General features: G+C 39.0%; 1 protein-coding gene across 6 annotated transcripts in view; it reads right to left on the bottom strand.

Annotated features, from left to right (window-relative positions):
• Positions 1-6127: 6127 nt before the first annotated feature.
• The window catches only part of PHACTR2 (phosphatase and actin regulator 2), a 142413-nt gene continuing 125280 nt past the window's right edge, over positions 6128-23260 (bottom strand). For 5 of the 6 annotated variants that reach the window (XM_054061820.1, XM_054061824.1, XM_054061821.1 and 2 more), the window contains 4 exons: positions 17385-17446; positions 16277-16414; positions 13943-14019; positions 6128-10352 (listed from right to left, as the gene is read on the bottom strand). In XM_054061820.1, coding sequence (XP_053917795.1) covers positions 10337-10352; positions 13943-14019; positions 16277-16414; positions 17385-17446 — 293 coding nt within the window. In that variant the 3' untranslated portion in view covers positions 6128-10336. Of the gene's footprint in view, positions 10353-13942; positions 14020-16276; positions 16415-17384; positions 17447-23260 lie in introns of those variants that run through there. The other variant, XR_008449037.1, reaches the window with a different exon arrangement.

Raw genomic sequence — 23260 nt, 5'->3', positions numbered from 1 at the left:
CAACTTGAGGCCATTCCCTCTCATCCCATCACTTGTTACGTGGGAGAAGAGACCAGCACCAACTAGCTACAACCTCTTTCCAGGTAGTTGTAGCCTTCTCTAGGCTAAACAATCCCAGTTGCCTCAGCTGCTCCTCATAAGATTTGTTCTCCAAACCTCTCACCAGCTTTGTTGCCCTTCTTTGGTCATGCTCCAGCAATTCAATGTCTTCCCTGTACTCAGTGACCCAAAAGTGAACATAGTACTCAAGATGTGTCCTCACCAATAGCAACAGGAGCACAATCACTTCCCTGCTCCTGCTGGTCACACCATTTTTGATACAAGCCAGAACACTCTTGGCCTTCTTGGGTGCCCGGGCACACTGCTGGCTCATGTTCAGCCGTCTGTCAGCCAGCACCCCCAGGTCTTTTTCCACCAGCCACTCTTCTCCAAGCACCACATGGGGTTGTTGTGGCCTAAGTGCAGGACCTGGATCCTGGCCTTGTTGAATCTCATAGAATTGGCCTTGGCCTGTCAATTCAGCATGTCCAGATCCCTCTGCAGAGCCTTCTTGCCCTCAAGCAGATTGACGCTTCCACCCGATTTGATTTTGTCTGTCACTCCTGACAGCAACACAGAACCCTTCCTCTGGCTCCTCACAGGCTGAGTGTCGCCAGAGTGCCCCATGGCAGCGGGGCTGGCTGCTGCGTGTCTCTCTGGTCCACGTGGTGGAGATGAGAGGAGGTTGTGTGGCAGACATTGGTTGTGTCACTACCCGCACTGAGTTCTCAGGCACTACAATAGAATACAGGGAACTTTAGTAAGGAACCCATGTGAGACAGGAGGCACAGAAGTACCCTCCTGCAGGCCTGGCAGAAAGGGCCTCTTCAACCAGCTGTGCTGCAGGGGGTCTGACCCACAGCCTTTGTAGTCTGTGGCTGCACAAGCTAATATCCAGGCTGAATTTTCGGACTCGAGTGTAAATAATTCATATTAACAGTGTTTGGCAATATATGAGTTCTTATTCCTTGTGATATGACGCTCTGGCTGTATAAACAATGCCTCTGTCACATACTGTGCTGGTGCACAAATGCATGGACAGATATGTACACCCTCCTTGCTAAGAAAAAAGTATGCTTGGTATTTTAGAAAAATGCTGTAAAACCGTTTTGTTATATTTAAAAAAGAGAGTGTAAAGCATAGAAGGGAGCAGTTTCTTCCATGTGCATGTAGACAATGAAAACAATAACAACCATGGAAAGGTTGTTACTGAAAATTAAGAAAAAATATCCACATATTATATGTGTGTATATGCACACAGCTAAATATACGTATGTATATATTGAAATATTAGCTTTAATCAGATTTGAGTAGATTTCATTGTTTTTCAGTAGGTGTCACTGAAGCTCCAAAAGAGTCCAGATTTTCAGTCTTCGGGCTATTGTTTTCTGAAGTCTTGCATTTTCACCATCAAGTTTCATCCCATCACTCTCATGGAAGTGCACAAATTAATCTGATCTGCTCCATCAGCTGAGATGACTCCTGTAATCAGAGGATTCAAATTATCCCTGCATATATCTACAAAAAGGCTAGACCTCCCTTTCCTTTTGCTTCCTAAAAGTACACGGTGGGTATCTTGTTGCCATCAGCCATCTGAAGGTTGTAGTGCACAGGAGCCAGGAAGTTTAACAATGCTTTGATTGCCTACTGTAAATGGGATTTTAAGGACTGCACCTAATGGGAGCAACTCCTCTCCTATAGTGTATCTATACTGCAAAGCCAGGGACAGGTGGAATAGCAAAGCTAGCTTTTCACAAGGTAGCTTCAAAGCTAAGAGCAGAACCACCCAACTGCTTAACATTTCTCTGTGGCCTAACTAGATTAGGTTACTCATCTAATCCCTAGAAGATGGCATGGTGCAAAGTGCTTGCGTTTAGACTTCTTAAACTGGATTACACCTGATGAGCCATATGCTTGGTGAACCCCCTATCTCGTAGCAGCAGTACTGTCCTTCTGCATCCCCCAAATCTGGTCTAGAAGTATCATGTCAGTCTGGAAGTGGGAAAAAGTAGCTCTCAGCTCTATTGTGAATCACCTGTTTCATATGTGTAAGTTCAATTCACCTCTTCAGTATTTTATATCTCAGATTTTTCTGTTTTGCATTAACTCACATCCCCCCACTGTATTTCTTGATTAAATTCAAAGTGTTTAGGGGAAGGACCTATATTATATGTTCGCTCTGTGATTAAAACAACAGGCTCCCTTATCAGAGAAGATTGATAATGAGTAATCCATCTGGAGGTTAGTCTTAAGTGTGGGAGATTAGCAATAATAAACGTCGTATGGCCTCCTTTGTTAGTACTTATGTGTGAGTACTAGCACATGTGGATACTTCCAATCAATGTCTGATCTATCAAAATTCAAAATCTAATATCACATGTATGTGAAATGTGTATGAGTCTCTCAGATGGAAACTCTGCTTCAGCTTCTAATTTCATCTAAGCCTTACAAGGCCATCTATCCCGCTGTACTCTCTAGTTGTATTCTCTGCTGAGACACTTTGCAGTTTAAACTCGGCAAAGAACATGTACAGAGAGTGAGGGGAAAAGTGCTGAGGTCACTAACCACTTCTCTGAGGCTTATGGAAGAATGGTCAATATTGGAATGGTTCTACTACTGAGTCTGCCTCTTGAAAAATACGGTGCTGGAGACACATTTCTTTGACATAATCAACAACTTGCCTTCTATATAAGGAAATTTAGGCTAATACCGTTTTGCTTGGTTTTTACAAAGCATGTATAAAGCAAAAGTTTCTGTCAGTCACTTCATAACATTAAAAGACTGGCAGAAACACTGCAGACTAGATTGAACCCTCAATTGTGCAGCCCAGTTTTGTCCATGTGCAGTAGGTGTAATTCTGGCACAAGTCTGCTGTCAATGAAACTGAAACTGCTGAAAACCATTTCTTATTGTTAAAAAAAAAAAAAAAATGGGAAACTGGGAGCATAAATTAGGTTTCTGAACCACTGAGCTAAAACACTAACTTTGTATTTTTAAAATAACTATCACCTCTTTGAAAAGACCTCTGCATGCATGCACCACCTAGAAGAGAGCTACCAGGTGTGTTTGAAGGACTTCCAAAATTCAAAGGAAGTTTTCAGGAGCCCTCCTTCATCTCATTTCTATGCAGAGGGACTTTTAATTCGGACTCCACAGGCTGCTTTCCAACACATACTAGTACTCTGAAGTTAACTCTATTATACATGCCCACGTACTTGCTAGAGATCCAAGAACAAAGTATTTTCCATAAAGATTTTCTGAACAATTTTATTGAGGAAATTTTGTTCATTTAATATTTCATATACTAATATATATTTTATATATATTTATTTTATATATATCAATAATTCAAAGAGCTAAACTGTTGTCTAAGGCACTTGGAACTGTGCACAGCAGAGTATCCTACAGTACTGTACAACTAGGCAGCATACATTTGTTCTGCTTATTAAATAAAAAGATCATAAACCAAGCATAGTGTATGCACGGTATAAAAAAAAAGGTTATGCATATTCCATTTTTTCAGTATTGGAATATATTTTTGCGTGTGTATATATATACGTATATACTACAGTACACATAAAATCCCAAGAAGCAGATATAATTAATTTGTAATAATTCCAGTTATTTACAGTCACAGGTATCAATATACCTGTGTAAAATGCAGTATCAAACCAGCCACTTCTTTGTAGTTACCATACTCAGTCACACTAAAGCAAACTGCTAAAATATAAGTAAATGCTTTGATTTTATAATTGTTATGTAAAATACACACTGCATAAGCTGAAATGTTTTGGGTACTGATTCTCCACAGTCTCATGTCTTTTCAGAGTCATTAAATATGTGGAAAGTACCTTTTAAAATGCCAGCAATTCTAAGTTGGTAATGTTTCAGATACACCTTTTATAGTTAGCAATAACTATTCAGCATGATGGATAGTGGGGAACTAAGTCTTGAATATTGTTTGCCTTATTTTACTTGTCAATAGGAATATTTAGTGAAATTAAAGGAAGTTACTTTGAGTATACTTTGTTTCTAGTTTTAATCAAATTAATAAAAGCAATTAAGTCTAAGAACTGGCCCACTGCCTATTAATAGGTGACACTCTCCATTACATGCTGCAAAATTTTAATTCCAACGAATTAATGTGAAAATTCCATTACAGATTATTTTGGCCTGCTCCTACTATACTCAGCATGTGAGAACCTCTTGGCTTTACTGAACCCTCATTAAGACCCTACTAGAGCTTAACCACCTGCACTGGTGTGGACGGGTTATCAAGTTCTCCTTACTGGAGTAATCTCTCAGATGTTTCCTTGCAGACTTAATTGGAAGAGGAATGTGCACAAGGATTCCTGCTACTGAGTAGTATCTTGCCCCAGTGTATTGCAGCTCTGGCAGAGAAACACATGTTCTTGAAGGCCCAATGTTTAAGGTACAGTTGGGTCTACAAAGCACAGCATCCTAACACTGCCATGATTTACTGTTTGAGCAATTGTTCCATAAAATGCTGGGAAGGGATGCAAACTTGTTAGTTCCTGAGTGTACAGCAATGTAGTCTGCAGCATTCTTACATCTGTCCTAGAAGAGCTATTTGGGGGTTGGAACTAGATGATCTTTAAGGTCCCTTCCAACTCTAACTATTCTATGATTCTATGATTCTATTTAAACGGTTGCAGGCAGTTAGTATGTGCTATCTCCACACCTTTCCCATTCATAGAGGTAGATGCCCCTTCAAACAAGCCATTGATATCATTTTGTTTCAAATCACACCAGCTAAAATAATCATCCAAAACAGTATTTCTTTAATTCCAAAACTTATACAAGTTTACAAATCAATATACCACCACACGAAGTAGTGAAAGGAAGAGAAGATATGTTCAACAACATTTTACTGTATTATAATAATGTTCAAATATGGTTCAATTTGACATAGTATTCCAAGACTTCCTTAATATAAAGAATTAATGACTGAACAGGGAGATACAGAGAATGCCATTACTTTCTTCGTTCTTATCCAATGCAATATTTATCTTCTAGAAAATAATGAAATATTGGTGAAATGCAGTATCGAATTCATATGAGCTCTACTTCCATTAAAATCCTGAAATAGGATGGGAACGCTGACAAAGTGAAATGGGATTTTATTAAAGTTAATAAATAGAAATCTGCCAAAACTTTATAATGAAATATGTTATTTTTCCTCCATTTCTCCCTTTCTCTATATCAATATGTAATTTTTGTTTTCAGATGTTAAATAGGAGCTTTAAGCTATTCTGGGCAATTTACTTTTCTTTTAATTTGATCCTCAAAATATTTTAACATCAACCTAATAGTAACTTTCAGAATTGCTTTTTTTGGTTCATCAAAGGCCAAGTCCCAGCACTGAACATTTCGCTCGTCTTTGTGTAATAGGAATACTGATAGCAACAATAATGGAGCTAAGTGTGGGAGCCCCTAAAGGCAGGAGGCAAGTTTATTCTGGTTTTCACCCTGAGTATGTCTTTATTTTAGCTGACAGCAGTGGCACGGGTCTTAATTCCTTGAGATGCTAATAAAAATAGATGATGTGAAAGTGATAAAGGACACAGTTCTGGTAAACCTGACAATTTACTGTAAATGTAGGATTTTAGCTTACTTTACTTTGTCATTGAAGTGTTAACAGACATTAAGACATGGGATCATATTCTGGTCACCACTTAGGATCCCAGCAGTGCTCAGCCAGCCCTGTTCTACTGGTGCAGTCTGCCAGGTACCAAGGTGACAGCGTGGCTCTCCCTACCCTGGCTCCAACCCGCTGCCAGCTGCAGCCCACGAAAGGGTTTCAGTTGATTCCCAGGCTGCCAGACTAGATGGATGTTTTAAGTCTGTGCAAGCTGGGTCTCTCTCTCATTTTATGATGACACAAAATTGTGGCTTAGACTGTATTTATACTCAGGTTAAGTGACAGAAATATTGAAACAAATTCTCCAACATAGCTGTAGTATTACTACTCACGGATCTGGGTTTGAAGCATCTTTGCTGGAAACAAAGCACTAATCTCACCTGGAACGAGGGATCTAATTTCTGTAACACCAGGAACACTTTTATCCCTTTGTTTCACAGCTTTCATTTGGTTCTCAAGGAAAAAAAAGTGGTCATCTGATATCTTTCTTACATGCCAACACTGAGACTGTGGTGCCTTTCTGAGAGCTGCTCAGTGTGGCCAAAGCAGAAGGTGGGGCTGCCCAGCCCCACACCACATCAGAGGTTGGTAAAGTCCACCACTGCAAGGGAAACTCACAGCTGTAGGTAAATGCTAAACCAAATAAATAAATAGTCTTGTAGACCTATAAATATCTGTAAATACTTCCAGTGATTTTAAAGATACACTCCTCGTTGTCCTGCCTTGTTTAAGTCATCAGTTGGAATGGTATTTAGCTTAACTAATGGCTAGCATTCAGCTGAAATATTTTCTTTATGGTAATTTTTGAATCAACACATGTATCACAATTCAAGGAAATTCAAATAGACTATTTTTCATTTGAAACTAATAATTTCACTTACAAGAACAAATATATATTACCAGAAAGAAAAGAGAAATGAGAGACATTCCAGAAGCAGTTCAATTTGTCATGTGAAGAACTTAGGATTTGATTAAGCTAACATTCTTCTGCGCCTACTGCCACATGCTGTGATGCTTGATCCTACAGATAAATGTGACAAGTGAGGTAATGACTACTTCAAGCAGCTAGTTTTCTCTTTGTGTGGACATAAGACATCCGAGTTCATATTTGACCCTGTGGAACATAGGTATGTGTGTAAGGTTTGTCACATATTGTGGATGACATTCAAATGATTTGTCCAACTTAATAAATTGACACATTGACCCATTTTAGCCAGCTAGATTGTACTATGTGTTGCATGGAAAATGTTATTTTTTTCTTTGCCTTTTTAATATCTTTTTGCTTTTCCTTCTTCAAGGATTATTCACTCAGGAGTTTTTCAGGACTTACCCTGATTTTTCCCTTCTAACAGGCATGCAGCACCATAGGCAGGTACATGATGTATTATTTCCAACGGGCTGTCGTAGCAACTTGAAGACATTTGAAATCATCAGTGCAGAGAATGAGGAGATACAGCAGAAACTGACTTCAGGCAAATAAATAAGGTAAAGCAAACTTGCTTCACTCTACATAGTGATATATCAAAATCTTGTTGTTTTTTATTGCATGGGTAACACCTTATAGCTGTCATTTTTCTGGCAGTTGATATTTAGGATATAAAAATAGTATATACAATTCTGAGTCTGTAGGTGCGTACAGTACACAATAGTCAGTCTACAGTTCTAATTCTGAAAGTACACTACATTTTTACCTAAGTTCCAATAAAGGCGACTCTTTTTGTCCAGTTACATAGATTTGCATAAGTAGTTTGGTGAATTGTGGGCCAAAGAATCTCATTATTTGTCATCAAAATAATAAGAAATTACAGGAATTGAAGATTAGCTCAGCATCTCTATCCCGGCTAGTCTTTTGCCTCTAGCAATGGCTTATAGTGAATACTTCAAAAGAGGATAAGGAAAGCCTAAGCGATACTTCACCTACATATCCTCATGTCTTATGGCAAAATGCAGCTTGAGGAAGTCTGAGCCAGTTGTTTTATCCACATCTTTGTGATGTTTTTCTTCTAAACCAAGAATGTGGCACGTCTTTCCATTCATGCTCCAAGCCTAGTATAGAAGAAAGTCTTCTTGCAAAAGTCAATTCATGCACTTCATCCTAAGAGTTTATAAAAGTTTTAGTTTGCTTGTGTAACCTGTACATACCCCGACATGTCAGTGGAGCCACTGTCTTTATATATAAAGTTCATAGTCTGACCTTACACTTGCCCAAGTTCTTCTGCCTGTGCAACAGCTACCCTTCTGCCTTGAGAATCCTGGCTGCTTTCAAACGTTTCAAAGTGATTAAAGCAACTGTGAGGTCTATTTAATTGCTCCACTTGTTTTCTTTGAAGTGAAATACTGTGTTTTACGCTTCAAAATCAACACAGTAGACCTTTATACATTTGGACACACATTTCTAGATTTGGCAACAACAACAACAAGTAGGAGAACTATTTATTAAGTGCTAGTGTAAGTTTAAAGTTTACTCTTCAAATTCTAAAAATAAAAGTTAGGATTCTACCATAATTGCTGACAAACCTTAACTCTAGTGCTCTGATCATTCTTGCATGGTGTAGTGCCAAAGAATACATTTTCACTGCTTCCTTGATGTCAAAGTGGTGTTTCTATATTTATAAAATGATGGGCCTCACAGAAGCTGAACTGTTTTCTGCAAATGCAATCCTAATGGCTCCTATTGATTCCATTAAAAAAGGAAGGTGCTCTTTCTTTTTGCTACAAGCATGTAGATACTTATTTTATTTGGTTATTGATATTTTGGGGTTTGTACATTATTAGATTTTTACTAAAATGTAAGAGATCCTAAGAGTCTTATAAATCTATCTTTTTTAGGTTTGTCAATCTCTTTAATAGAATTCCAGCTGTTGGAAAGCAATCTCCTGTTACTAGAAGTGCTCTTTACTAAAATAATCCACCCCTTTTATGCAAACCTGGTCTTGTTTTAAATATTAGCAAAAAGGAACATCTAATTTTAGCCACCAAACTGCCTTCCTGCCTTTCAGCTGACATCTAAAACAACAACCTTCAATTTTCTAAACTAAAAACATTCCATGAGAATCTACTGCAGGTTCTGAGGTAAAAATCACATCTACACAGACCTTTTATTGTCTGAAAAAGAAATACACTTCATAATTAAAAACTAAACAGGGCACATAAAAGACAAAAAGAAATTGTAATATGTACAAACATTAGAAAGGATAAATAGCAAATATATTGTAATACTGCATTAAATGTATGCATATGTGAATTCCAGACACTTCCCCTCCCAAGTGGCCTGTAGATTAATTCAAAGGATAAATAAGTACTAATATAATACAGGGAATTTCTTAGTGTAAACAATGCCACAGGCTTTTTAATAGCCCTTTGGGCCAACTTAGAAAAACCATGTATTGTCTTTCACACTCCATACCACTTAATCTTAATAGTACTGTATTCACATGAACAATTTCAAGATTGTATAAAAAATTATGAATCTAAGAAACATTCTTCACACTCAACAAACACAGGCTGCAGACACTCTAAGGATTGTCCATTCACTTTTACAGGACCACTGGCTGAAGACATACTGATTCATCTGGGAGTTCTTCCTCAAAGCAGTGCAAGAGTCCTTAAACATAAAAAAGTCACATTAGTAATCACTGTTTAAGCCTACCAGTAAAGACTTTTGTGCCTAATTTCAGTTCTGATTTTGGATTCACACTAGAGTGATGTTGAAGTTATCACAGCTTCCTGCCATAGGTGGGAATGATAATGATCCCTCTGGTTTGAATGGCAAGTGACAGCAAGGAGTGTTTCTAAACATGAAGCATTTCATTGCATTCATAGTGTCACGTTATTTGTCCTTCAAATCCTCTTTATGCATTTCTAAGGATCCACAGTATGTCAACATTAAAACCAAAAAAATATATTATTTGTTCTGTACGAATGTTCAATGTATTTTCTTGAAGCATGCTCACTGGGATTTTAAAAAAGACAGCCAAGTTATACTAGGACTAATTTCTGGCAACTGTACTTACTGGCACCAGAGAAAATCACAGTTCTTCACTAAAGTACTGATGACATGAGGACTTGCGGCTTACTGTCTTTCTAAGACAAGCTGTGACCACTAAAAAAAAAAGGCATGCACAGTTGCTCTCACGCACTTTTTTTTTTTTTTTAAAGTAATTCCTCCCACTGGCCAAGTGCATCATGAAGCAGTCCCATACGTTCCACTTTGTGGACCGACAAGCGAAGTCTCTCTTCCCCCACGCTCTCAGTCCTTTTCACACACCACACCCCCCTCAGTTACCCTCCGTCACAACCCCATGAAGTCTGAAGTTCCTGGTAACAGGCTCTCAAGCGATTGTCTTCAGCATTTCCTGACTTGTGGAGCTCCAATGAAGTCCACCAACTCGTTCATGTGCGCTAGCCACAGAACCGTGGTCTGTCTTCACAGTGACAAACACTTCACGTGGGTTCTCATCCCAGACGAATCATTTGTCCACTGACAAAGGCGAGAGCCACATCCTTCATTAACCTCAGGGTAAGCCGTAGCACACAGTCATACTCAGTTTAGTTCCAGTGCAATCTTAGGTCTTCAGGACGCAATGATTTCCCCAAAGAAAATTGTTACATGAAATATGGGATGTGGCCAAACAGTTACGGACGATGAAACCTGAAATGATAAATCATTAAAAAACTTAGAATTATATTATTTCAGTTAACAATGATGCTGATCCTCATCCTGCTCTCACAGCTGTTTACTTTTGTTGCCCAAACAGAATGGTTCCTGATTTTCGTGATCTGCGTAGGATTAGAGTCAGTCCTGTAATCTCCCACTGTCCATCTCTCCCTGCTACAAAAGGCTACCCTGTGGCTCAAGGACTGGTGTACGTCTGTCTGTCCATACCACTTACCTGTTACTGTGGTCCCTGGCACAGTTTTGCTCCGGCCAACCAGGACTTTTCCAGACACTACCTGCGCATGGCTGTGATTAGCACAGGCCAATAAGCAGAAAGGGTATGGGGAGATGTCACCCTTTTTTGAGGTCAGGGGAAGAGGTTAACTGTATGAATTCAAGCTGTGCCAAGCCTGCTGGCATCAGGGCTGGAAAACAGTCTCCCATCTGCTTTGTTTGGCAATATAGATGTAGCCACAATTGCATGCACTGTTCGGAGACACGGTCAGTAAATCAGAAAAGGTTTTTAAGTAAGCAACAAATACTATAGCACTGCAGATGTTTTCTTCCTACTAATAGCAGCCAACTGTGGCACAGGAGGGCTCAAATACATTTCACTGTATACACAAGGCATGTACATCACTCCACATTGCCTTTATGATGGATATAGAGGCAGGTTGCTCCCACCAAGAAATGAATCCAAGAAAGAAGGTAAGAAGGGCACCAATGTGAGGTGTTCAATGTATCCATCATCAGACTTCTAAATCTCTGCTTAAATGGCTTTAAAAATACATCTATCCATGAAGTAGTAAAAGATACAGTAACTTTATAAAAGCACAGGTAATGATGCACCTAACACAGTACATTTACATAAGCTGTTGTTTGATGCATTTTCTCTTAAAAGTTCCAGAGAAGAGAAAAGAAAACAAGCCACACTTTACCCCTGTGATGTGGCACAGTGCAATACAGGGATGCATTACTCAAATAAAGGAGGTGTACACAAAAGCTAACATTCACAAGTATGCAGCTCATTTGCTAAGAGAAGGTACGGTGCATTGCAAAAAAAACACAAGGCTTTTTTATTTGTGCAGAGCAACAATATATTGGACTATATACAGCATTTCCATTAGAAGCACTTTATAAACATCTACTAATATCCTCTTCCCAAACTTTTATTTCTTTCTCTATATTTAGAAACTCTGTTTCTTGGATTCTGTTATAAAATAACAGAAGGAATCAGTATAAATTACTAGGAGTAGAAAAACAGTTTAACTGAAAGTCATTGCAGTAAATAAGGAACAATGAAAACCAGTGTTCTTTTCTTTCCTAAGTTTAATACAAAATTTTATCAGTTCAAATATACTGCAAATGCTGATTATATTAAAGCATCTTATATTGAATATGTGATGTAAGAAGCCATATGCTGTACGCTATTTTTGTTTAATAAGTAGCTTCCTTGTTGTCCCATTCTATCACAGAACTCCACAAATAAGCCTTTGTTAACCAGCTGCCAATGCAAGTGCCTTTTGGTTTGCATTACCTCAGTGATCTCCTTGAAAAAAATTAAAAGATGAGTAATTCATACTCATACATTTGTCTACAGTTTTCTTAAAACAAATCACTTCTGTTGTATCAATCCTAATGTAGTGTTGAACTACATACTTTTTAATGAGAGATCTCAGAAGAATAAGAATCTCTTTTTAAAACTGCAATGGAGTTAAAACATCTGCACCCAATTCTGTTCATAATTAGCTTTTTTTAGTGTTTTTCTGCTGACTTCTGTGCTGTGGCTCCACAACATGACCAATGGAAAAAGACAACGTGGAGAGAGAACAGACAGTTCCTGATTTCCCTCAAGTTGAAATCCTATAGAATCAGTGCCTGCATTTATCACAATTTGGCTGTGCCTATTTTTTACTCCATATTCCGAGGCCCCCCTCAAAAAAAGTACACTTTTAAACTGGTTTGTCACTCCACTACATACCTGAGATTTTTGGTTCAGCTTTCAAGAATCCAATTGTAATCAGTCTCTACTGTTTTCAATTCTTGTGAAAAAAAAAAAATCCAATTCTTTTTGTATGACTCATGCCTACCTGTACTTATGCTTCTATACTGCAATGCAACTCAAAAAACATAACAATGTAAGCAGAGACTTGTACTTCATCTCTCTCAGCACAGAGACAGGTTTCTATTTGTGCTCATTTTCCTCCTCTCTCTTGGGATGTCTGCTTTTTTTTTTTTAAAATATATTCTGAAGAAGATATACTACCTACTAGCTGAAGAGAAAAAGACATCAGAAGCCAAATTAAAATACACAAATCTGTGTTTGAAAAGGACATTTACTTGTGGTCAGACTGTGACATTAGATTAAAACCCTGCTTCCTGGTTCATCTCCTGGCTTCAGTTTGCTGTCTGTAAAACTGGTTTGGTTTACTGAAAATTAATTTTCATGTTATATGATGCCCTCAAAGGTCTTTTCCTACTTAATGATTCTATGATTCTGTGATATCTACACTTAGGTGAGTTTACAGTATCCTTAAAAGAAATCCATGTTTTGATGAGCAAAGAAACACTGAAGCTGTGAAATCAAGCAATGAACTAGGCGATGGCAGAAATCACCAAACACCCATCTCCCACTGCGAATTTTCATCGTGACTCTCTCATTAATTACAGCCTTTACATGCACTTGCTCCAATCCTGAGTTTGGTTAAACAGTAGCAGGAAAAGGAAGCGACCCAGTCTGGGCAATTTTTTTTAATTTGACTTACGTCTGTGTGGAAGTAAAGACAATAAAACTATGCATGCAATGTCAGCCAATCCTAGCAGCAAGATTTGCTTGCTGGTGGAAATTTTCACCCCTTGTAAATTCAAAAAAAAGAACAGATGCTGTGGGAATGGCAGAAAATGCCATCCTCCCTCTAGGAATAACTCATCCGAATTTGATGTCCTGCTAAAAACTGTGGACACTTCAGAGCTCTTTAAATAATAATGCCTCAGACAAAATCTTGGTACTACCCAAGGCAGACAACAAAAATCCAGATTAACACACTAGAGGTAGCAAACGGCATATTAGAATCTGTCTTGTTCCCTAGACACTGCTGCCAGGGGCCTAGGTAACCCTTACGAAGTTCCCCAAAACACTGCTGAGCTTTTCTGAAGTTCAACACATGATCTAGTTTTCACTTACCAAATGCATCTACAAAAATGTATACTTTTATGAGCAAGGGAGTGCTGCCAGAGAAGAACATCCTTTTTTTTTCGTGCTTGAGGACTGATAACTTAATCTGCAAGAAATGCTGAGTCCTTTCATAAGTTTATTTTTTAAATTTCCCAAACAATCTTTTTCCATGTGGCAACTGATCCACTGCAGTCACCTTCATGGCTGTATCAACAACCAGCTTCCCAGATGGCACTAGCAACACTGGGAATCCCAACAGAATCAGTGGTGGGACTCAGGTAGGATTCAAGGGGGGCTCATGATAGGAATTTACGCAAGCCATGACACAGCTGCAGAGGACTTGCAGAAAGGCAGAGGGTTACTGTCACACTCATCTCTCAAACTTATGCAAGAAGAGGGATTCACCCACCTGGTAAACTGCCGACTTTCCTCATGTACTTCCATTTCTGTGCTTTTAAATTCATTCAGTTCTTTCCGTATTGCTGCCTAATAAACAATAATGATATATGCAAACATAAGAAATAAGATTCTCAAGGAGAGTAAAGAGTCTGAAAGGAACCTGGTCCTACTCTTGCAGGTTCCCTTACAGTTCCTATTTTCCAGTCTCCTTTACTGTGATCTACAGCTTTCATGCATTTCTCATCATCAACACAAATTACTTTTTTTCCAATTACATTAATACACTACAAAGAAACTCAAAGCGTCAAACACCAACAATAAACGAAGGAAGACCAAACCTACTACAATGGGTGAACTGACTTCACATCAAAATATGGCACAGACAAAAATGCAGAAGGAGTTGGATTACCTCAACTACCACTTGCCAAGTAGGTGTGAGAGGATTATACCTCCTGGCAGAGCCCCTGAGGAGCTGGTGAGTCACGCTGCCTGCACAAGCACTGTACACAAAGCAGGGGCAAGGGCCTTCTACCTCCCAATTGGAGATAGGACTTCAGGAATGCAAGATGAGTAGTAGCATTTTTTTAAAAGGTGTAAGTCCTTTGGTTTGATTAGTTTTCTATAAAATTACCAAACTATTTCGACATGTCAGGCTTGCATTTTCAGTTGGCAGATACTGAAGCACAGCAGAAATTCAGTGCACTTTGTAAATGCCTTGTTGCTTATGTTAACAGAATGATAAGGAATTTACTGCATCTAGTCATAAATATAATTTCTGAAAGATTCTAATACGTACTACAAGTGCTTTTGTTTCGATGCCACATGCTTTCCTGTCTTCACTGTGAAATGAAATGACAGTTTATTCTTACTCTTTTCTTCCACCATTTTAAATAAAAGCAGTATCATTTCATTAATCCCTAAGGAAATCTCATCTGGTGCGCATGTCTTTCAATGCAGAACAGACAAGCTACATGATGAAATTATAGCATCACCAGACTGTGGTCTTATAAACGAGAAACTTCATCTTAAGCAAGGGATGTTTCTGTTTAGCCACAACAGCATGCTTACACAAGCCTACTGTTAATACCTAGGAAAGAGACACCTATCGCTGAGCACCAAATCAGCATCTAAGAAACTAGAGCTCCACCTCCACAATATAGTTACAGTTCAATTTTCTGCTCCCACTGGAATTAGAGAAATTAATTCCCTAGGAAAAAAGCGGCAAGGGAGTTCCCAGGCAACCCTGGGGTCTGCCTTTCTGCTGAGGCCAACAAACATGGGGATCACAGAACCAGTCTTGGGCGCCCGTTCATTACAAAATGAATTGAGATTAAAACCTGCTACCCTAAAGTACGAAGGGAACTCCACTGTTTTTTCGAGTGCAGTTTACCCTGGTTGGAGCTAGGTGGAAGTGGACATGCTGGGTGCTCTAACCACAGACTACCTGAGGACTAGAGAGTGCTCAGCACCTCCCAGAACCAACATCTACAAACCCTTCCGGATATAGTTTTAAAGTCTCCACCATGACTTGATATGAGATTCTCCTTTTATTGTCAGATGAGCTGGCATTAATATTACAATACATGCTGAAATAAAATCAGTGCTTAACAGTACTTATCTAAAAGGTAGTGGGTTCTTGCACATATCAGTTTTCATGCCAAGAACGTCTCATAGGATTTCAGTAAAAGTTGGTTCAGACCCAGTGCTAAAAGTTACAGCACTTCTTGATACATAAATCCTGCAGCTTTCCTTTTATGAAGTGGTATAGGAAGAAAATGGTATGGTAATTTTTGGCTGCTATTTTTCTTAACAGAGAATCCCAGAATCTCTGTTAATCATCCTTTGTAGTTAGGCAGAGGAACTATTAGCTGCAGCATGTTGAGGGCAAACTTCCCAAGAAGGTATGCTGCACGTATACGGTCAGCTCCTGCACTTACAGTTATGGCCAAGAACCTGTAGGAGGATGAAGCAGCTTCTACCTTTTTTGACTTCAACTGCAAAAGTAACTGTCAGCAGCAGTGATGTAGGCTTCTGCCTTGCCTGATTTTCAAAGGGTCATGGCCAGCTTTGCTAACAGCGTGCACCTGTCTTAGCAAGGCTCTAAAAATGCAAGAAATTTTGGACTGAGCTGCTGTAACAGAGGTGGCAAATATGCTCTTAATAGGCACCTGAGTGGGTTTTCTTAGGGGCAAGCAGTAAATGCACAGCAGCACCATGACAATCTCGCTGCATCCAGCTGATGTCATTTGTGATGTTAGTGTGAATAGAATGTAAACCAGAGGAAAGCCCCTCCCTAGAAGTGACAGATGAAAGCATTTTCTTATCATCTACATCTGTCTCTTGCCTTGTCTGCGGGAGTTAACCTGGCCCAAGGCTTGTCCGCACGACGGTCGTAATCTGGAGAATCTGTGACCTCCACGTACTCATTAAATCGAAGGATTCTTCTCGCTTGAAGTTCAGCAACTGTAGGCCTCAGGCTGAGCTGCAAGTGAGAGGCAGAAAATAGTATGTTTAATAAGATGAAATAAAATAAAATAAAAGCTGAGGGTATGATGTTATCTCAAGAGAATCCTAATGGTATTTCTAAATAGGGTCACTTTCAGGTGTCTAAAAAAAGGCACCATCCTGGGAGCGCTGCATAGGAATGGAGAAGCAGAACAACCTCATTTCTTCAATTATAAAAATAGCCTTTGTTGGGCAGGTCACAGAGAATCATGACAGTTATCCCTGCAATATTAATTGTGATTTTGCAACTGTCACAACTTTTACCCCACTAGGCAGTAGGTCCCTTTGCATTAACAATTACACAGTCTGCTGTGTTCAACTATAATATGGAATTGGGGTCATTAAGATGACAATTTGTTTCAGCCACCTTAAACAATATTCATTTTAATTAACCAGAGACAATCATATTAAAGGAACTGTATTTTTGCAGAGAAGGGCAGATATGTATGAAAACTCACTCCATCCTCTCCCAGAATGAGCTCCCAAAGTCAGATCCATAGCTACTTTATTGCCAGGGACAATGAGTGCAGTCCCACTTGCAGTGGCCAAGACTACCAACATGGTGAGAAGAACAGCGAAGGGATTTCTTGGGACCCACACTGCTTCGGTGCTCTAGAGTAGAACCAATGTACAGGTGTGGCTGCCCTTGAGCATACATGGCAGCAGTGGTCATGACCACAGAGGAAACAAGTGTTCAGTTCTCTCCCTTGCTTACACAGACAAATATTAAGCATGGACAGATTCTATATGCTCTTCCAGATATGGGAAACTGGGCAGGATGGAGTTTGTATCAAGGCAGACTTGGTTTGTACTGCTTTTTAAACAGATTTCTAATCTGGGGGCATGACTGAAGGACACTCGCTGTAACGTATACACACTGATTTTTAGAATCTTATAAAAAATAATCCTAAGCACATAAATACACAATATAAAAGACATATCATCACCTTTCTACTGAGTCTACGTTTTATTTCTCTTTTGGCTTCCTGTTCCTCTTCTTCATTCTTCTCTGTTTTCAGAAGAGATAAAAAGCAGTGAATATTTAAATGTTATAACTGCAAATACTGTACTTCTTTTGGTTGAAAGCTTCAGGACTTCAAGTCCTGGCTCATGTTTCCTCATATTTCTGGGTGACCCTGCATATGTTGTCTTCCTTTTGGATTTTGTGTGCTCTCACTTCTTATTCCTGTCCTCATATACCCCAATTCTGTAGACATCTCAAGTCACCACTGTGGATCAGTAACAAAGGTGTCTATCATTTCTTTTCTGTGTAACAGGAAACAAGGAGTGCCTTGAAAGAGCTATCTCGTATTTCAATTACTTGTCCTAACATTAAAAACACTGTTACTTTTACTTCCCACATGCCACCCATTGTCTTTAGAGTAAGAGTCTAATTATTCATAAGAGTCAAGAAAAAAGTTTGCTCCGAGTATCCGAATCAGCCTAGTGTCCTCTACTGCTACAGGACACAATGAATTGATGACAATTTGTTTCACTGTCATCTGCTAGTGCAACTTGTTTTTGTTACTTTAGGGTTTTTTTCTGGTTTCATAATGCAGGCATATGATTCGGCACTTAAGCCCCCTTGGTTAAGGGCCACTAGCTAGATCAACCGAACAAGTGCAGCAGAAAATAACATGCATTTTTAAAATGTATTTGGGCACAAGACTGAAACACGCTTTTAATAAATTTTTGGGCTTACCAAACTTGATTTTCTGACTGCCAGTGAGAAACACACTTAGAAAAGCATGTTCAAAAGGACTCAGCATTTTTTAAATTGATATACATTTTGAAGAATCTTATTGTCTCTTTCAGTCCACCTCTGTTGGTTACGTACAAAGTTAACTTTGTTGTGGCTGAAATATCCCAGAGATGCAAAATTCTGATCCTGTTGGGGGTTATGGACTCCACATTGCAGTTCAAGACCAACTATAAATTTAAAGGAATTAAATTGTCTATTGTGCATGCAGCCAACCTGTATAGATGAAAAGGCAGTTTTAAATGCTGGTATAGTCCTATTTTCTCTGTCCGCTACGGCAAGCCTGGTGCATCAGTACAGGCAACCTGGCTGCAGAGGAGTTTCTGTATCACAACTGATACACTGGAGTCAACACTACAGCAGCAATGCACCTTGTGATACTTTCAGGTTTCCTTTGCTGACTCAAAGGCTATCATGTAAGAAGAATACAAGGGAAAAGGAAGAGGAACAAATGATTCAAAAAGAAAACTAAAACCAAACCAACCAAAAAGAAGAAAGTTACAGTAGGAAAAAGGGTGATGTCAGTCCAAGACATGCCCTGTGACAGGAGTCCACCACCAAACCTAGGTTGCCATCAGCAAGATGCAATCGCACAGGCTTGTTGCCAGGATTAGGTTGTTTCTCATGTTGATGGTGATTTCACTAGGATACTGAATCATGAATGTAATTTATGGTTTATTAATAGCTTTTCTCTTTAATGGGTAAGAAACAGATGGCTTGTTCCCATAAGGGAACTGTAAACTGACTAAAATTGAAGAATGGAGGCTTAAAGATTGATCTACATTTTTAATATTTTTATTAATATACCTATGAACAAACATGTTGGGTGATTTTAAGGACTTATAACTTCAAATGAGAACCTTTACGTAACATCTTCACTTCTCCTAACAAAATCAAAAGCTCTCTAGCTGATTTAGGACAGGTGAATCAACTGTAGGATTTTGTTTAAACATACTGACTTTACAATCAATAGACACAGTAATTGAGGTAATTAAACACAAACTATTAATTTCGGGTTCCATTCACCTGGGAATCATCTGACATAAAAAATTTTGTCCCTTCATGAGCTCAGTTGCTAAGTCTCAGAAATTCTCCAGCAGCAGACACAGCAGGAAAAATGCAGCTGGATATACACATAACTGTATCACCTTTTCCTTACTTTAGTTTGTAAAATACATTCTTCGTTATTCATATCTTGACATTTCTTTGCTAAATAAACCACTGTATCTCCTAAAAAGGAACTATAAGACACTTGATTTAAGAAAAGACGGCTCATGTTGCTTAATTTGTACCTTTAAGAAAGAACTACCAACAACACCCGAAATACTGCTTTTCTATAGTTTGGAGGAGGATAAATTAACTCGAAAAAGCTGATCTGGACATTCAGGAAAGTTGAAAGCTGGCTGCCTATCCCAAGCTGTGAAGCCACCTCCCTATGGACTGCAGACCCAGAGTGCAGATGACTGGGTGGCTGGATGTGGGAATCCAACTAGAAATGAGTGATGAGCAAGGCCATCATCTTAGCTGCTGGACAGAGGGTCCAGGCAGGTGCTGGAGTAGGCTGTCAAGGAGAGCTGGAACCCCATCTTTTGGAATACAACTCCAACAGGAAGCACCAGGAACTTCCATCACTCCAACACAGTACACGAGGGGATCAAAGTCATGGGTGATAAACAGGCTTCTGCATGAGAGGTCGGGGCAAGACATGGTTTACACATTCAAGACGAGTTTTATTCAAGGAATTTCAGTCCCTTTCCTTTAGCTCTTGAGTTTTATTCCATGCATAAAAGAGCTAAAACAAAGGGACTGAAATCTAGTAGCTGCTGCTAATATATTGAATCTGCTGTTTGGCAAACAGCTTACTGTCTAAAGCACTGACTTGTACCTAAAGCACCTATTTCCCACCTCCAGCCTGCTGGGAAGAGTGTTGCTTTAAGCCTGGTGCTACAGAAACACTGCCCTGATACAAATTCCTACTAATAGTAACACCTACTCTTTTGGTCTTTTAAGGTAAAAGTTTTGAAAGTTACCATAGTGAATAAAGAAGATGTGTAGTACTAAAAATAATGTGTCTGGAGCTCCTGCTTCCTTCAGGTGTTGTGGAAAAGTCCAGCCAGAGGGCCATGTTTTGGCAGCAGGGATGAATTGAATAACTTGCCCAAAAAGGAATAAATTAATGCATAGGAGCACACTTCTAACTGCTTTCCACCTTAAAAGCAGATCTAATCTGTGTGATGTGAAGAAAAAAAAATATAAACACAGCATTCCCAGCTGCAAGTTCCCTCCTCAGATGTCCTGCTGCTGCTGTACTGGCAAAGGATCAGCTGAGCAAATGCCCCTTGCTTGCAGGAGTCTCCAGTTAGATACCAGCAAAACTATGGTTTCCTTCCTTCTCTGCCTGCAGCTCCTAGGAAGTCAAATTGGGATTTGGCTCCTAATTGAAACAATTTTGTTTGTTGTTAAAAGTTAAAAAAAACAGCAGTCAAAGCAGAAGAGCTTTCCTGGCATCTATTTATTACTGCTCCTGCAACTTTTGCCATATTAAATCTGGTCACCTGTGCAGTAGGACGTTTGTTTCGTAGCAGAAGGGGAGAAGAGAAGAGAGAAATTGTTCTGCCTGAGGACTGCTCCGTTCTTGACCAGAAAGTACTCCTGGAGCATAAAACGGAACTTTCCATTGTCTCCCTATGGGATTAGCTATGTTTAGACTTCTCTGTGGGCTTGCTAGGGCAAGAGAAAGACAAGACAAACAAAGCGCTTGTCTCTTGCAGTCCTCTGGAATGCACAAAGTGTTTCTCTTTCCTGGTTTTACAAGCAAAGATAATCATTAATATACCTTAACCAGCATCAAAGAGCCAAAACCTTGTTTCCTACAAAGCCAGTACTGGCAGGAATGCAAGTGCAGAGTACTAGAAGCTTACAAGTACAGGAAAAAGTAGAGTTATCTTAGTCCAAAATAAAAAGTTTCTGTCCCATAACGCAATACTATAAATACTACTGGCTCAAAGCCCATACACAAGAAAGCTGTCTTTATTAAAACCACAAGGCTTTATCTATTTCTTCAAGCGGACTCCTGTAACTTTGTTTTAGTGTGGGAAGACTCAGAAGTCTGGATAGTTTTATCCAAATTGGTTTTATAGAAATCCACCTGCAATGTCTCACAATCCTAATCTGCAGGATTTTCAGTAACTGGTTTATCTCGAAATATTATCGAAACAAAGCTTCCTGCAAGATACATTTCTTCACTAGCTAGAAATACAGAGAAAAAAATACAGACTTTTTTCTGAACCTCTTAAATTATTTGGGCTGAACTTAATCCTGAAATAAACATTTAGATCTTTATCACTTAATGCAACTTTAAAGTCTTAAAGTCTTAAAATATTGCACAGAACAATACTTAGCTGCAGTTTAAATACATGCAATAATATAACCCCTCCTCCCCATCCACTACTTAAAAATAGGAGGAAGGAAGCTTTATGCAGGAAATACCAACTCATTCACAAAAGCTGTCTACAACAACAAAGGCATGTAGGAGATGTAAACATTTTTGAATGATCCACAGGAAAGGAATGCAATAATCTTGATAAATAATACGAGTCCTTTAGAGCCAAGAGAGAACTTGCACCCTGAAAGGGCTCTGAGTCAAATTGCCACCACAAACCTTGGCTTCCTTTGGTTTGGTTTGCTTTTTACAGATCGACTCAAATTATTTTATACCTCAGTGATGAGCAAAAAGCAGTCTCAGATTCTCCATGTGGTCATCAATGACTCTACGATTTTTTTCTGATTTATTATGCTGCTTCCCAGCTTTCATTTCTTGCTCTCTCTTGCTTCCTTAAGACAGTCCTCAGGCAGTAGCAGGGGAGGACAGCTAGAGGTATTGAGTGCAAAGCCTGGTACTCTGCCAAAAGCTTAAAGTAAACAAGCTGAAACAGGAGAAGAAATCTACTAACTGCTTTCCAGTCTTGAACTACTTATTGTAAAATCAGTGAACGGAATAAACAGTGGTGAAAGGGATATTAAATACATCGCTGGTTCACTGCTAACTTAGTTATTTTGAGATTAGCAAAACAGAGGGGGCATTAAGGAAGCCCAGCTGGTGCTCCCACCTCAGTAGCCATATTCTGGCCCACCAAAAACGTTCTGGAATTACCTTTCTCACATAGTCCAGCACGAGCGGTTTGTCATAGTAAAAAAACCCCATATTTCAAATTTTATCTTTGTTTATCTATACAATCTATAGGTTCAGAAATTATACTCTTAGAAAGCCTGTTCACATTATATATTGGACAGGAGTCCCTTGAACTATCTCCTGTGCACCATAATGCATGAATTGTAGCTTTCCTTTTCTACAAGACACTGCACTATTTGGCTTTTAAGAGCTTAGCCAACAGCAGTAGGATTTCATTAGCATGGACAGCTGCCTGAAAGCCAATAATTGCTATGTCTCCTTGACCTGCCTGCCTGAACAAGAGACAGATTGATCAGTCCATGGACTTCTCAGGTAAACAGCCCATTTCCTTTTCTTTTATTAGCATACTGTGTAACAGGGTTGCACAGATGAACTCCAACTTTTCTGAACTTTTTTTTGGAAATAACAGCATTACACCTGCTCTTGCAGTTACATCAAGTATGGAAAGTTCTTATACCTTAAGAATAGAAGAGTTTTTTGATTGGCTGCAATGTGTGAAAGGCTTCCACTTACATTTTCTTCATTTATTCCCTCTAGTTAAGAATCAAGTATTACCTACCCTTGCAGAAGGAACACAGGGCTAAAGGAGCTGGGCATGACAACTGTTACAGTATGTATTTAGGTAACATTCATATTATGGAACGTTTTATAAAGGAAGTAAAAAATGCCTGTTATGTTCTGAATCACTTGCAAGTCGAAGAACAAAACCAATACAGGTAAATGGAGTAGAAGAATAAAGGGCAAGCCATACAATGTACTTCATTCCTTTGCCCCAGACTACATGAAATATAGACCTAAATTTTTCAAGAGGGATACTGAGCAAGTATTTAATCAATGGGAAGATATTAAGTGAGAATGTCTCATGAAGTTTT

This window comes from Cuculus canorus, chromosome 3 (genome assembly GCF_017976375.1).
Source record: "Cuculus canorus isolate bCucCan1 chromosome 3, bCucCan1.pri, whole genome shotgun sequence".
NCBI lineage: Eukaryota > Metazoa > Chordata > Aves > Cuculiformes > Cuculidae > Cuculus > Cuculus canorus.
Note: the sequence above shows the minus strand (reverse complement) of the source record. Positions and strands in the feature narration are given on the sequence as shown.